Source organism: Bradysia coprophila, unplaced genomic scaffold (assembly GCF_014529535.1).
Source record: "Bradysia coprophila strain Holo2 unplaced genomic scaffold, BU_Bcop_v1 contig_373, whole genome shotgun sequence".
NCBI lineage: Eukaryota > Metazoa > Arthropoda > Insecta > Diptera > Sciaridae > Bradysia > Bradysia coprophila.
Genome location: NW_023503632.1, coordinates 1,047,763 through 1,062,263, shown reverse-complemented (window position 1 = coordinate 1,062,263; position 14,501 = coordinate 1,047,763). Strand labels below are relative to the sequence as shown.

At 39.5% G+C, this 14,501-nt stretch overlaps 3 protein-coding genes across 17 annotated transcripts; 2 read left to right on the top strand and 1 right to left on the bottom strand.

Moving 5' to 3' along the window:
- The first annotated feature begins 1,457 nt into the window (after window positions 1–1,457).
- LOC119082081 (proteoglycan 4-like) lies at window positions 1,458–3,235 on the top strand. Its single transcript, XM_037191440.1, has 5 exons — window positions 1,458–1,529; window positions 1,594–1,805; window positions 1,865–2,172; window positions 2,368–2,576; window positions 2,639–3,235. Exons 2-5 carry the CDS (start codon window positions 1,761–1,763, stop codon window positions 3,187–3,189), a joined length of 1,113 nt encoding a protein of 370 aa, XP_037047335.1. The 5' UTR covers window positions 1,458–1,529; window positions 1,594–1,760; the 3' UTR covers window positions 3,190–3,235.
- Window position 3,236: 1 nt separating this feature from the next.
- On the bottom strand, window positions 3,237–6,111 carry LOC119082079 (nuclear pore complex protein Nup58). Of its 3 annotated transcripts, none has more exons than XM_037191434.1 (7): window positions 5,917–6,111; window positions 5,112–5,750; window positions 5,002–5,051; window positions 4,591–4,668; window positions 3,939–4,531; window positions 3,704–3,878; window positions 3,237–3,487 (listed from the first exon to the last, which is right to left on the bottom strand). In XM_037191434.1, exons 1-7 carry the CDS (start codon window positions 5,970–5,972, stop codon window positions 3,324–3,326), a joined length of 1,755 nt encoding a protein of 584 aa, XP_037047329.1. In that variant the 5' UTR covers window positions 5,973–6,111; the 3' UTR covers window positions 3,237–3,323. The 3 variants fall into 3 exon arrangements, with proteins under 3 accessions (XP_037047329.1, XP_037047331.1, XP_037047330.1); XM_037191436.1 differs by having other exon boundaries at window positions 3,237–3,632; window positions 5,917–6,067; XM_037191435.1 differs by having other exon boundaries at window positions 3,237–3,484; window positions 5,917–6,067.
- Window positions 6,112–7,908: 1,797 nt separating this feature from the next.
- On the top strand, window positions 7,909–13,823 carry LOC119082078 (SWI/SNF-related matrix-associated actin-dependent regulator of chromatin subfamily E member 1). 13 transcript variants are annotated; one of them, XM_037191422.1, is made up of 13 exons: window positions 7,909–7,987; window positions 8,952–9,043; window positions 9,600–9,647; window positions 10,885–11,006; window positions 11,062–11,268; window positions 11,334–11,418; window positions 11,492–11,581; window positions 11,657–11,931; window positions 12,053–12,256; window positions 12,566–12,592; window positions 12,757–13,249; window positions 13,305–13,594; window positions 13,655–13,817. In XM_037191422.1, exons 2-13 carry the CDS (start codon window positions 8,980–8,982, stop codon window positions 13,757–13,759), a joined length of 2,010 nt encoding a protein of 669 aa, XP_037047317.1. In that variant the 5' UTR covers window positions 7,909–7,987; window positions 8,952–8,979; the 3' UTR covers window positions 13,760–13,817. The 13 variants fall into 13 exon arrangements, with proteins under 13 accessions (XP_037047317.1, XP_037047321.1, XP_037047315.1 ...); XM_037191426.1 differs by having other exon boundaries at window positions 11,483–11,581; window positions 13,305–13,583; XM_037191420.1 differs by having other exon boundaries at window positions 11,483–11,581.
- The last annotated feature ends 678 nt before the right edge of the window (window positions 13,824–14,501 follow it).

Genomic DNA, 14,501 nt, shown 5'->3' with positions numbered 1-14,501 from the left:
TTGTTTGAACTAATTGGGTGTAAAATTTACTTTTTGTGTAACGAAGCTGAAAGCGTCAATTCTAGCGATATCATTCATTTTAGAAATTGTACCTCAAAGACTGCGTCACACTTTTCTCGAAGAGATTTTTGTTGGGATTCTTAAGATTCACAAACAAATAAAATTTTTGAATTTTCTGGATTTTTGAAGAATTTTCCAATCAAATGTTTTTAATTCTGAAATTTTTCAATTTATGCACAAGAGTCCGAAGAGACCGCAACCAGCATGATCAACTTAATTTTCAAAATTCAACTGTTTGGTGCTGATGCCTCGAAGTAAGTAAAAATTCTAGAGGAAATCTACCTCTAGCCGAAAAATTGACGATTAAGAGATTTGTGGTTAAATGGAATTAGTAGCTTTTGGCTTCAATTGAAGCTCGGACTCTTGTGCATAAATGGAAACTATTTCAGAATTAAAAACATTTAATTAAAGGTCAATGCTGCCGTAATTTGCATACGAAACTTAGTGAAAAATACAAATTTAAATTTTATTCTCTTATGCAGATAATGACAGAATGTTGAACTGTAAATTCTAGGTCACGGAAAACTCGGCTTGAGTTCTAATTATGATCACAGAGATCATTGGTACTACAATAGTCGACGTCACATGCTACAGTTTTAGTCGAAAAGAAAGCCCCGTCGCTACTTCCCTTCTCATTAAATTCTGTTCAATGATTATGAAAAGTTCCATATTTTGGATTTTATTGACGATTTTCGATTTGAAAATTGCAATTTACTTTCAAGGAAGCTGTTTCGTTTGACATAACTACTTTACTGGTCCCGTTCCTAGATGAAATTATTTTTGTGACTGTTTATGGAGTTACTCATCCAAAACAAGGTCGAATCGTGACATTTCTAGCACTTCTTCTTCTTTCTAGACACTAGACATTTTTTACGTTTTTGGTCATTTTCTCGGATAACATTTCGACTTTTAACAAGTTTGAAGTCACCAGAAGTCAGTTCCTAAAAATAAGCGACGTCTTCATGGTCCACTGTCTTCCATATCGTAGAACTGCAGAGAATTCAGGCGATTTTTCTTATTCCTTTCTGAATGCTGTTGATGGTTAAGGTAGCATTATTTCATTCTGATGATGTTAACGACCGTCGTTGTCGTCATTAAATATTTCTATTGATTCAAAATATTGCACATTCTGCGACAAAGATGCAAATATGAAAATTGTTGGAAAAATAATTTTAAAAGAAAAGAACACACACCGGCTATACCGCGACGGTTACACTCATATACAATATTATGCATGACTGCCTGCTGATCAAACAACAAGTTCCATCTCAATTGTATTTTTGTTGTTCAGGGTCATGCATGAATTTGCCTGTTGAATCATTTTCTGTTGTTAAAATCAACTTTTGGCTCAGTGGCGTTAGGATGCTCTCAGAAACATTCTAGCTCACCGAGACCCAGTTTCGGTCACCCTCACCCAGACTAAAAATAGCGTTGTCTTTTCTTACCGAAGAATTCGTCTGCTTGTTCAGGTGATGTAGAAAATGGTTTCATTGTACCAACAAGACAATTTTCGCAATAATCTATTGAAAATAGCTGCACACAACAAATATACCGAATTTAATGGCAAATATTGAAATTTTGAACCATATGGATATGAACGTCAATGCTTTCCTTGGAAATGTATAAATACTGAAGTCGACTATTAATTGGCACTTAGTGTGTGTTACATTTCTTACAATTACCAGAGCTACTAAATTGAAATGAATATATTTTTTTTTGTCTTGCTGTCCGGGCTGGCCTTTCAGGTTTTTACATAATTGAAATAAACTTATTTGAAAAACATTTAAAACTTTGTATATTTTAGCTCAGTGTCTCCAGTCTACTTCCGGCAATAAGGACCGGTGTAACAAAAACTGTGTTCTCATCTCCACAAAATCTGAACACCAATCAACGTACTGGGTGTTCGAATTGTTTGCTAAGGAATTTGCTATGTGGCGTAGTGCGTACTGTAGGTGGCAAAATCTTAACGAATTTATGTTGTGATTGTACTCCGGAACCAGTGAAAAAATGCCCAGAGTTTAAGTGCATGGCTCTCCAATGCCCTAATGGAGAAAGGCCGACATTTTTTCCCGACGGATGCAGAGGATGCAACGAATGCGTTCCAGAGATAAAAACTACAACGACACCGGAACCGGAATGTACAAAAACACCGAGCACAACAACACCAAAACCAACGTGTCCGGTGTTTAAGTGTATGGCTCTTCAATGCACTAATGGAGAGAGGCCGAAATTTTTTCCAGATGGATGCAGAGGATGCAACGAATGCGTTCCAGAGATACAAACTACAACGACACCGGAACCGAAATGTACAACAACTCCGGAACCGGAAAGTACAACAACTCCGGAACCGGAATGTTCAACATCTTCGGAACCGGAATGTACAACAACGCCAGAACCAGAATGTTCAACAAGGCCACCATGCAAGAAGCTTTTATGTATTGAACCGAATTGTGCTTACGGAAAATTGCTAACATTCTTTCCGAATGGTTGTCCGGGCTGTCCGGTCTGCAAATCAGGTTAGTTTTATGGAAATGAAATACGATTTGTCAACGAAAGTCCAAAATATTATCATTTAAAGCGCCTACTACTGCAGCGTCGGAACCAGAAGTCACAACCACACCGGAACCGGAAGTCACAACAACACCGGAACCAGAAGTCACAACCACACTGGAACCAGAATGTACAACAACACCGGAAGCCACAACAACATCTGAACCAGAATGCTCAACTACACCGGAACCAGAAGTCATGACAACACCTGAACCAGAATGCTCAACTACACTAGAACCAGAAAGCATAACAACACCGGAACCAGAAGTCACTACAACGCTGGAACCAGAATGTACGACAACATCGGAGCCAGAAGTTATGACAACATCGGAGCCAGAAGTTATGACAACACCGGAACCAGAATGTGCCACATCGGAGCCAGAAGTTATGACAACATCGGAGCCAGAAGTTATGACAACACCGGAACCAGAATGTGCCACAACACCGGAACCAGAAGTCACAACAACAACCAAAAAGCCATGCAAAAAAATGCTATGCATCGTTCCTAAATGTCTTAACGGAACGATAGAAACACTTCTACCAAATGGATGTCCAGGATGCCCTGTGTGTATGACTTGAGTTGAAATTTGACGGTTTTATTGTTACATTAAAAAGAACGGAATTTAAAGTCAGCGAAGTTTTATTGCATAGGACCACCAGTCACTCAAAAGGCAATTTTTTTTTATATAAAAACTAAATTATGGCCGCGGTGTTTAATGTTTGTTACGTTTTAAGCCTACTGGTGGCTTCTGTAAGTTAAATCCTGCGTCCGTAGAATTTAACGTACCAAACGCGTTGCCGGTGCTCAGGTTCGACGTGCCGAAATTTGATTGGCCAAATACATTTTCTTGATTTGGTTGGGTTTGAGTCCATGCTGCTGTTGAAGTTGACAGAAATGTTAAAGTTTTATTTTGGTAGAAATTTGTCGCTCAATGTGAGCGGGTAGAACAGAGGCATACAACTTTTTTGATATTTTTGGTTGGAAATGGAAAATTCATCAAGATTCTAAGTGCTTTTGCGTACTAGAAAACCAAAGAGAAACACAATGCTACGCTAAAATTACACAGCCTTTGAATCGACAAACAAAACTGACCTTGATGCGGGCCATAACTCATGCTGAGATTATTGCCGGCGAGCGTTGAAAATGGCGTTGGTCCCATGCTCGACGAACTGATGTTAGCCGCAGTCTGTTTCTCTTCGAATACGTTACTGTTGTCCTTCAGTTTGTGCTTCCTCAAGTTCAGATACTGTTCCTTCAACGCTTCCACCTGAAAATAAAATTGGGATCGTTAACGAACCGAGCTGATCAGTAACTCAAAAACACAAACCTTCTGATGTGTCTCATGTACCCGGCCGGCTAGTGCAATAAAACTTTCGTGCATTTCCTGCAACCCTTTCTTCAGGTCATCGGCCGTTGAAAACCCTTGTGGATTCGTTAGCGATCGAATGTGTTTCTCCGTCAGTGTCACCTGATTCCTAAACGTCAGCATGTCGGCTTCGAATTTATGAACTAATTCCAGGAAGTACTTCAACGGAGCCGTATTCTCGAATTGTAATCCGGGCGGAGTTTCGTGCGTTCGTTGAGCCATTTCGGCTTGGCGTATTGCAACAGCCGTCTCCTGACGCAACGCCTTGACGGCCGCATAATTGTTGGCAACATAGTTGGATATTTCGGACAATTTGAGGTCGCAATTTTGCAATTCTTTGCTGACATTGAACAGTTTCCGGGTTGATGTCCGGGCAATGTTTGAACTCATCGTTTTTTGCTGTTTGATGTGCGATTTGAGCGATTCCACAGTGGACAGGATTTCCTGTGGCATCTGAGAATCTTTGGCACGAACACTTTCACTGCGACCTTCGACCAGTTTTGGCTGCGATGCACTTATATCGAATCCGCCCAATCCGACTTTGGGGGCTGTGGCTGCAAGTATTTTGTCGATCAAAAAAAAACATTTTTAGAAACTCTCGTTCTCATCTTACATGTGGTTACTGTACTTGTTCCGAATGCAGTCGTTGAAGTAGCCTGATTGAATGATAGTCCAGGTGTGGTTTTTGCTCCTAGGCGAAAGTTAAAAATGAAACGAAAATTGAACAGTGAAGCCTAAGAACGGTAAGATAGACGCAATGAGCCAGTCAAACGGAATCTTTATTGCTACATCAAATGTAAAGAAAATTTCTTGAGTGGACAGCTCTTAAGGTCTCCACTGATACGCAATGGCTATGTCGAAATTGTTTAGAAAATCTGTTGGATTGTTTGCGAATGAATAGGCTTCACTTAACGGAATCGTTTCGACATACGTGCCAACGAATGGAATATTTTGAAAGGGATCTAAAGGATTAAGTTGTCTTACGGCATTTTCGGTCTCAAAACGAAAAAGAACGTTGTCTTACCGAATAAACCGCCGTCGGTTGACGATGTGGTTGCTGTTGTTGCGCCAAAACTAAAATATCAAAAATTTCGATCAACGGAATTCCAACGAAGTCAGTAACGAAATCCAAACCTCAACTGTCCCGTTGGTGCAGTAAAATTGAATCCAGTTCCCGGCGTAGCTGTTGTAGCAGACATAGGATTCATTGTCGTTGTAGCACCCAATCCGAATGAGGGCAATGCTGTACTGGTTGTTGCACCAAATGTAACGCTTGCAGCTGGTTTTGCCAACGGAGCAAAGCCTAATGTTGTTGTCGTTGTGGCTGGCGTTGCAGTTAATGTTGGAAGGGAAGGCTGTGTCACGGTTGTAGATGACAGCCCAAAACTGCCAAACGCCGGTGGTTGAGTTGTGGGAACCGGAACTGCTGGAGCGAAACCGAAAGATGGTGCCACAGCTGCCGTTGTTGTTGTTGTTGTTATGATTCCAAACGCTGGTGTCGTTGATTGTGGTTGTACCGCTGTTGTTGTTCCAAATCCGAACGCTGGTGCACTGGTTTGTGTTGGCTGTATTGCTCCGAATGCTGGAGTGCTCGTCGGGAGCGTGCCAAATGCTGGTGCATTTGTTTGTGGAATGCCAAATGCGGAAACATTTGATTGGAGGCCACCGACTGTAGGAGCACTTGTTTGTGGTGTGCCAAAGGATGGTACGTTAGTTTGAGGTGCACCAAATGCTGGAGGATTCTGTTGTGGTGCACCGAAGCTGGTAGTTGAGCTGAAATCACAGAGTTTGTTCAGGAATATCGAATACAAGAAACCGACATTATGAGAAAGTAACACAGTTCGAGTGCACAACAACGTTCTGACTGTTCTGAACGCGGGAAATGCGTGCATAATTTCGGACGTATTCTTACAGACGAAATTGTTTTTCAATAATTTACCTAAATCCAAATCCTGTCGTCGCTGTGGTTGCAGGTGCCCCAAAATTGAATGACATTTTTTGTTTAGAAACAAAACGAAAATTTGAAATAAAGTTGAAAAACACAATGAGTTTTGAACTGTCAATTTTTCTATTAAAAAAGAAAAGAGTCCGCAGAGCCGAGCAATGTTTTTTTTCTCAAGCCGATAACGTTCATTTGTTCTACACCCTCGTCGGCGGAACCAATGACAGTACGTTCACGTTATGGTGCTTTGGTTGAACAACTTTGGTTGTAAATATTTTGTAATTTATTATTGATGGATATGCTATGTGGACGCCCGTCTCTAAGAGGGCAGCACACTTTGTTTTATAAATAAAGATTTTTCTTCTTCGCCTTCTAGCTTTTCTCGCTTTTCTAAAGTTCTTTTCTAATTTAAGAGCAATGTACTCTTTGGAAATTTGTAGCCTACATTACGGCGGAAAAATATTCGTTTTTTGATGATTTCTCTGAATTGAAGTCTTTTTTTGAAAAAGTAAAACCATCACTGCAAGCAAAACCAAGGTTCTGAAAGAACAGGTTAAGACACTTTCGAGTTGATCACGAAGGCGGTGTGATCAAAATTTTCCTGTAGCGCCGCGCCAACCAAGGTTCTGAAAGAACAGGCTAAGACAACCCTGAGTTGATCACAAAGGCGGTGACACACAATAGTTGACGCTGCGAAGTTTATATGTAAAATGGAACTTAACAAAAACAAAATTCTGAATTTTCGAGAAAAATATTTTCTTCAAGTTGATTTCTCACACTATCTGTTTATAAAATTTGGTGTCAACCGCCTTCGTGGTTGTCTTAACCTGTTCTTTCAGAACTTTGGCGCCAACTAGGTTTGGAAAATTTAATATGACGATTTCAACTTAACAAAAAAAAATTGTTTTGAAGTTGACTTTTCAAACAAAATACATGTCTGTATTGTCAAGATTTGTGTTTCACCCGCCTTCGTGAGTGTCTTAACCTGTTCTTTCAGAACCTTGAACAAAACATGCCTGTTTGCAATTTACCAAAAAAGTCCTCCGTGTGAGAGACAAAATTGAATTTTTTCAATTTTTACTTTGTTTATTTGACAGCTTGCTCTCTCACGGAGAACTATTTGAACTTGAATTTTCGATGAATCGCTGGATGAATCAATGATTAAAAAAATTAATTTCAACGCATTCTTATATGAAAATAAAGCGAATTGACCAAATACAAAGCTGCCTTTGATTTGGTATTTGGTTGTTGTACGTTTCATTTTGAATTTGTAACGGACTTATGGTGTGAATTCTCTTATGCTGAAAACAAACGAGGCATTCAAAACGTGTTTTGGTCCTTGTTTTCATGACGAAATTGTCGCAACTGTCAAATAAAGTTAGAAATTTCTCTATCGAAAATTGCGATTGCTGCATCTGTCAATGAAAACTAGGACCAAAACACGTTTTCAATGTCTCGTTTGTTTTCAGCATTAAGTTTAAGTATAGTTTCCGGTCAATAAAAAGTACTCTGTGAGAGTTGAAAAAAAAATTGTCTCTCACACTGAGTACTTTTTTGGAAATCAAGCCTTAGCATTTTCGTCTAGTCAATTATCTAACGGAACTCAAAACTGAACCGAAAGGATTGAGTAATAACACACCACCGTCGTGGTCAACTGAGAAGTGTCTTAACCTGTTCTCTCATAACCTTGGGCATATATTGGTCCGATTGAGAAAACAATTAGTCTACCGGGCTCCTACACATAATGACTTCTGGTTTCATTAAAACCTCGCAGTACAGTCAGAATTTAATTTGTTTCAGTCCGTTTGCGTTTTTGTTTGCATTATCTGATCAGAAAATCAGCCGGTCCCTAATAATTTGACCATTTTATCGCAAATACTTTTGTTTCCCAAGAATCATTCTCGCCTTTCTTTTTGAAAAACCCACGTTCTCGGTTCCAAAACATGCAAAAAAACAGCAGATTTTTCAACTGGGACCCCATTTAGCTCACGTCAGTTGAATATTGTAATTAAGTTAACATTATGCAGAAAGCCGCTTTTGTGTGTTAAGAAGTGAATTTGTGACCGTAGTAAGTGAATTTATCCAATAACTTTCTTCTGAGTGAACAAACAACAGCGTTAACGATATAGCCGTTTTAGTATAGTTCTCATACTTCGATACTTCGATTTCCTATCGCGAAAATTCATGCATTTGTATCTTCTGTTTTGGCATCAATGTTTCTGTTGTCAGCCATTTACTTTGTTGTCTCAGCAAAGAGTGAGGAAATATTCGTTTTATATTATCGATTGTGCATAATAGAAACCATTTAAGGAACGACAAACCGTCGTTGAGATCGGAATCGGAATAAAAGACTTGTTATTAAATCAGTGGGATGGACTCTCAACGGAATTCACTTGTTTAACGAGTGTTGTGAGTGTTTAGGGGTTGAATCTATCAATATAGCTGGCAATCATACAAAAACCCTGTAATTTCTCGCCTCCAGACATCATCTCCGCCTGGTAAATAGCAATCATAACCATGCTCAAAGGAAAGAATTAATTCTCTTTAATTTGCATTAAGACGTATGACAGGCCAAGTCAAGACAGGTGTAGTTGACCTGATAAATAAATGGTGTTGGCATCCACCTGACCCGAAACTTACTTCGAACCTGTCAGGTCAACCTAAATGCCAATTTTAAATAATTTTCGACGCATCAGGGCTAAGCAAAATCGTAAATAATACGAAAATTCAGGTCTACAGATCAACGTTATAAGCCTCATCTCGCAATTATTTTAGTGTTTCCATTGTACAGATGGGACTGATAGTATTCGTTTGACACGTACAGTACATACCAGTGTAGTATGTACATCGATCCACTTACCTTTGATATGGAGAGGCGACTTTTCTACACGGTCAATATGGTTAGGAACGATACTATTGTTCAAAAAACGATATTACCGTCCACAGGACGATATTGACCGTGTAGTAATTATCCGCCACCTTTGATATCAATTTAACCTCAACATTAACGAAAAAAACACAATTTTTTACAGCCGAGAACATTTCAACTCGCGTTCAAAAATGTCTTTGCCCAGCAACTACAAGCAGGTTGCGTCGAACTCGTCGGGTCCTGGACAGAGTGGCCGTAAGTAACGAAAAGAATTGAATTAAATAATTAATTTAAAAAAAATGACAAATCAAAGCGAAGGGTATCCTCCGGACATGTACCAGTAGTTTGTTAACTATTGTTCTTTCAGTCATAAAATGTTTATCATTTGAGGAACAATAAAAGTCCGATTACTAGTACATGACCGAAGACTGATGCGCCCATCTTATTTAATCGTAAATCTATTACTTCAATGCATTGGGCATGATGAGAATTGAATCTAAATATTAATCGGATCAATTTTTATCAGCCAAAAAAAATAATTTTAAAATTGAAATTTGACCGAATTTAAGTCACCGGGTTTCCTTTTAACAAAATCCAATAAACAAAATGCATGTGCCACCCAGAAATAATAAAAAAAAATCGTTTAAGAAATGATTTTTATTGAATAATGCCGCTACCACATAAACGATCAAACTCCTTCCAATCCCCCTATTTATGCCTTTCCCATTTATTTCTATTCATTTTTGTAATTTGCATGCATTACTTTGTTGGCATTTTTTGTCTTTTCCTCTGTGTAATTATCTTTCTTTAGATTTTCACATGAAACATGGTGTCGCTGTTACTTTCAACATTTTGAAAGGTAAAATTTGGATTTTTGTTCACCATTACAATGTGCACCAATAAACGAAATCGTATTCAACACATTTGTACCAACAAAAAATCCCATCATCAACGTCTAACGAATTTTCAGCACTCTCATCAGCCATCACAGTTAGCGGAGATATATAAAGGACCAGAAAAGAACAGAAATTGTGTTTAGTCTTCCTCTGAAAGCATGAACTCGACACTTTTGTCAGAGCTTTATTAAATTCCGACCCGTTGGCTCAGACATTTTTTTGAATCGGCCCCTGTTTAATTAAGTTGACTTGATTTCGTCAATAGAACGGACGGGACATTTCAAAAAACATGTCTGGCTCACAACACTTTGTTGTCACTAAATTCCACCTGTAACACTACTAAAAACGCAGAGACTGAACTCACCGATCACTTATTTTCACGGACAATTTTTGGAAAACATTTTCCTTATTTTCTTCAATTTTCTCGAATTTTCCAAAATTTCACAAAAAACCTTTTTTGTTTGGAAAATGTTGGACTCTCCGGCGAATTTTCTTAGCAATTCATTTTTGGTTGATTTATTAAATCGCCAGAGTGTGAAGAAATGCCAAGGAAAATCGCCAAAGTGAAGACAAATCTTCCATTTTTTGTGTCCTGCCTTCACACTCTGTCGATTTACTTAGGATTTCTGCACACTCTGCCGATTTATCTTGACGATTTTTTTGGAGATTTGACTTTGGCGCTTCTTCACAGGAATTCAGGAATCGTGTTGCCGTGAATTTACATTTGCATGTCTGTGGTAAATTTTAGGTTTCTAGTCAATTGTATGTACGAATTCAAGTGTACATTCACTGATCACAATGGCTTCTTCTTTGGTGTTTTAAAAACTCTGCGGCAATGAGTCAATCATTTTAGTGGCTTCACTTCATTTCACCCAAGCACATCAGCCCAATATTCACTAACTGATTAAAATATTGAGTTCGTGTGTTGATATCTCCTGTTGTAAAAGTTACAACTTGTGCTATTGCACCATTCTTTGACTAATGATTTCAGGCCTTTTTGGGGAACATTTTTGTTGTTGTTGTTGCTGTTGTTGCTTATATTGAGTTTTGCTGTAATAACTGTCTTACATCTTAACATCATGTCTTGCTTCTATGATAATCAATGATTAGAGCACTAAATGCACTAGAAACAAAATTCTGTTCAAACGCACTCTTTCAAACAATTCTTAACAAAATATTCCATTTACAATTGTTGCACAGAACGTTTGCGAGCATCTGGTTCATCGGCAGCTAGCGAACGTAACAAGGAAATGGGTAATCCGTTCGTGCACACCGTTCATGGAAATCCTGCCTTTACGCCCGGCAAATCTGGAAAATCTACGGTAGTAAACCCATTCGCATGTCTTGAAAACTGTTCAATGAAATTGTAATTTCTAGGCGGAATCCCGAGCACCGAAACCTCCTAAAGCTCCCGAAAAACCGTTGATGCCGTACATGAGATATTCTCGTAAGGTGTGGGACAGTGTCAAGGCCGCACATCCGGAACGAAAGCTTTGGGAAATTGGTAAAGTTATTGGTCAAATGTGGCGAGACCTGCCCGAACCGCAGAAACAAGAGTTCATCGAAGAGTATACGATTGAGAAGGTAGGACGAAGCTCGTCTTTTCGAGGAATTTTAGCTCAAAATTTGTTTTGAATTCCAAATTGTAGGCAGAGTACGAAAAAAGTCTTAAGACTTACCACAGTTCTCCTGCATATCTATCCTTCTTGGCTGCCAAGAACAAGGCCAAAGCAGGTGTGTGAATTACGAATGCATTTTGTTGTACCGAAAATGGAAAATTTATTTCGCTTTCCTGTAGCTATTGCAGACGCTGACTCTCATGAGACTCCATCCCGACCGGCAAAAGGTTCTCAAGCTGATCGTCGCATTGACATTCAACCAGCCGAAGATGAAGAAGGTGCAACGTAACTTTCCCACTGGCAAAGTTTTAATTTTTTTGACATTGGAACTTCGGTTCAATATTCATTTCCAGACCAAGACGACGGATACTCCGTTAAGCACGTAGCGTATGCTCGCTTTCTACGCAATCATCGGTTGATCAACGAAATATTTTCGGACATGGCAGTTCCGGATGTTCGTACCGTTGTAACAACAAGCCGTATGCAAGTCTTGAAGCGTCAAGTTCAATCGTTGACTATGCATCAAATGAAATTGGAGGCAGAACTGTTGCAAATGGAGGAGAAATTTGAGTCGAAGAAGCGCCGACTCGCCGAGTCAAGTGACGTGTTCCAGGAAGAATTGAAAAAGGTACTGAGTTCATAGTCCACACACACACCCGAAAAGTCCAGATTATTCAGTACACCGAGTGTGAAGTGTGTGGTTGGGCTGCTCGTCTGTATTACAACAACTTTGCGTTTTATATTTTTAGCATTGCAAGCCAGCTGTTGATGAAGAGACCTTCCAGAAAATGGTGGAGCGTCAGTATGAAGCAATGAAACGCGAACGTATGCGTCAATTGGACGAACCTAACCAATTGAAACCGAACATTCGTCCGGATGATGACATTTCAGCTGTACCGCAACCGACAAACACGGCTAACTCGGCAACGGAAGCTCAACCATCCGAACAGGAGGTAAGTGATAGAACCAGTCGTTTATGTTTCATGTGGAGACTTGTGCGTTAAATTATGTGTAGACCAACTCAATGTTGAATTCAAATCAATTTGATATGATCGCAAGAGTGCACTCTCTGCACTCTCGTACGAAATTGTAAAAAAAGGAAAATTTTTGTTGTACAAATCGTAGTTGACACACACACAGACACACAGAAAAAACACAATTCTTGAAAATGCAAACCAAAAAAATTCCCTTGAAAATCACTTAGAACATTAGATGTAACCGCTTATTCTTATGCTCACACTTTTGCATCAATATAACGGTAGATGACTGTCCTCCATCACTTCATCCAGGTAAACATTTGTCTAGACCAATAAGTTAATTTTTGCAAATTATTTCCGTCACCTACCCAGCCAAAATCCCTTTTCGTTTTTTTATCTCATTTTCATTTTAACAAAAAAAGTATTTTCAACCGAAAATTGAATCCTTAAATAATGAACATTTCACATCCACCTAGCCAATGGAAACGGATCCGACACAACCCGAGCCCGAAGTTGCGCGGCCAGTTGAATCGTCCAAGGAATCTCACAACATAACAGCCAATTCACCATCGGAAAGCGATTCCAATTCGAATCCAACAACGCTAACCACTAAGCCTACCGAATCCGAACATCCTGAGGCCGCTGCCGAACATCCTGCTCAACCATTGAGTCCAACTGCTGCCAAAATTCCAACCGTTGAACCGAAAGACGAAACTCCAGCTCCAATAGTTCCAGCGCCGACAACGTATGCCCAACCAGCACCATCACCAATTCATTCATCTGTTCCGACGCCGACCAACATTCCACAGCCAACAACAACAGCTGTGATCTCATCACCATCGCAACCGCCACTGGCCCAATCGGCATACAGCGAACCAATTGCTCCTGTACCGAATGCAACACCACCGCATCATCCGATTCCACAAACCACTCATCATAATATGCCGCCGCACATCGTTCCACATCAAGGTAATTCACCATTCAACATACGAGTCCGGAAAGACAGTCATAAAATGTATTTTAGGTATGGCAGGCTTGCCACCACATCCATATGGAGCTTTTCCCGGCGCTGGTCCTGGACAGCAAAGATCGCCGTATTATCCACCGCAATATGCCGGCCATCCATCGCAACCTTACCATCAATATCCACCGTATCCATACCATCACGGCGGTCAATATCCACCACAACCATCGCATTACGTTGGAGCTAATAATGCACCTTCACCATATGGTCCTCCACCGCCTGGACCAATTCCAAGTGGCCCAGCCATTCATCCGAACGAAGGAGGAGACGAAAGCAAACGTAAATCTTCTGTTGGACTTGTTGTCAGTTAACATATCGAGCGGAAAAATCAGAAATTTCCTTTGTTTCAGATAAAAAAGCCGAAGGACAGCACGAAGAACCGGAAAAAAAAGATGGAGCCGAATAGTGATGGCGGAGATAACAGTCATCAGCAGAAAAGTCTATCAAAGAATTAAAGTGGAAAAAAATCTTTTTTTTTGTAGAAATTGTAAGACGAAATAAATTTCAATTTTCATTCATTTTATTCAATTTTATAACGACATTTCTCGTTGGTCGAGTTGATTGACTCATTTATGAAGAAAATGGTCGCTCCCTTTTTTTATGAATTCCAGAAGTTGGCTGGCCATCGTATTTAAGTTAAATGGTCCGGTTTTGTTCCAAGTTTTATTTTATCTGTTATCTGTAACTTCATAAGTCACCCGAGATAATTAAATTTCCTAATGTGATCGTGTACGATAAGGAGGGTGAAAACAAATTCTGCCAATACTCGATTGCATTAGATGCTGGACAACTAAATTACACACATTTCTATTTCTATTTCTTAAACAAATAAACCACAAAAAATTGGCTTACTTAAAGTACCACTCATGGTTTAAGTGCGTTGGCTCCTTGTATGAAAAGTTGTATACGCATCTGTTGTGGGCTCGCTGGTGGAAAAACCTACCTTTTTGGCGAGCTAAGGGAAATTTTTTGAGCCAATGTAAAACAAGCGGGAAGTAATTAGGGTCACTTTTATTCACAAAATCGGGAAGTAATTAGACGAAGCCGAATCTTTGTTTTTGTATCTATAAACGAGAAGTCAACCCACATTTCAGCATTACGAACATGAACGCAAAGAATATTTTTCCCGTTATCCAAATTCGCTGTACTTCCTGGTAGCCGGTAAAATTTGACAAAATTTCCCGGTGAATCATCAAC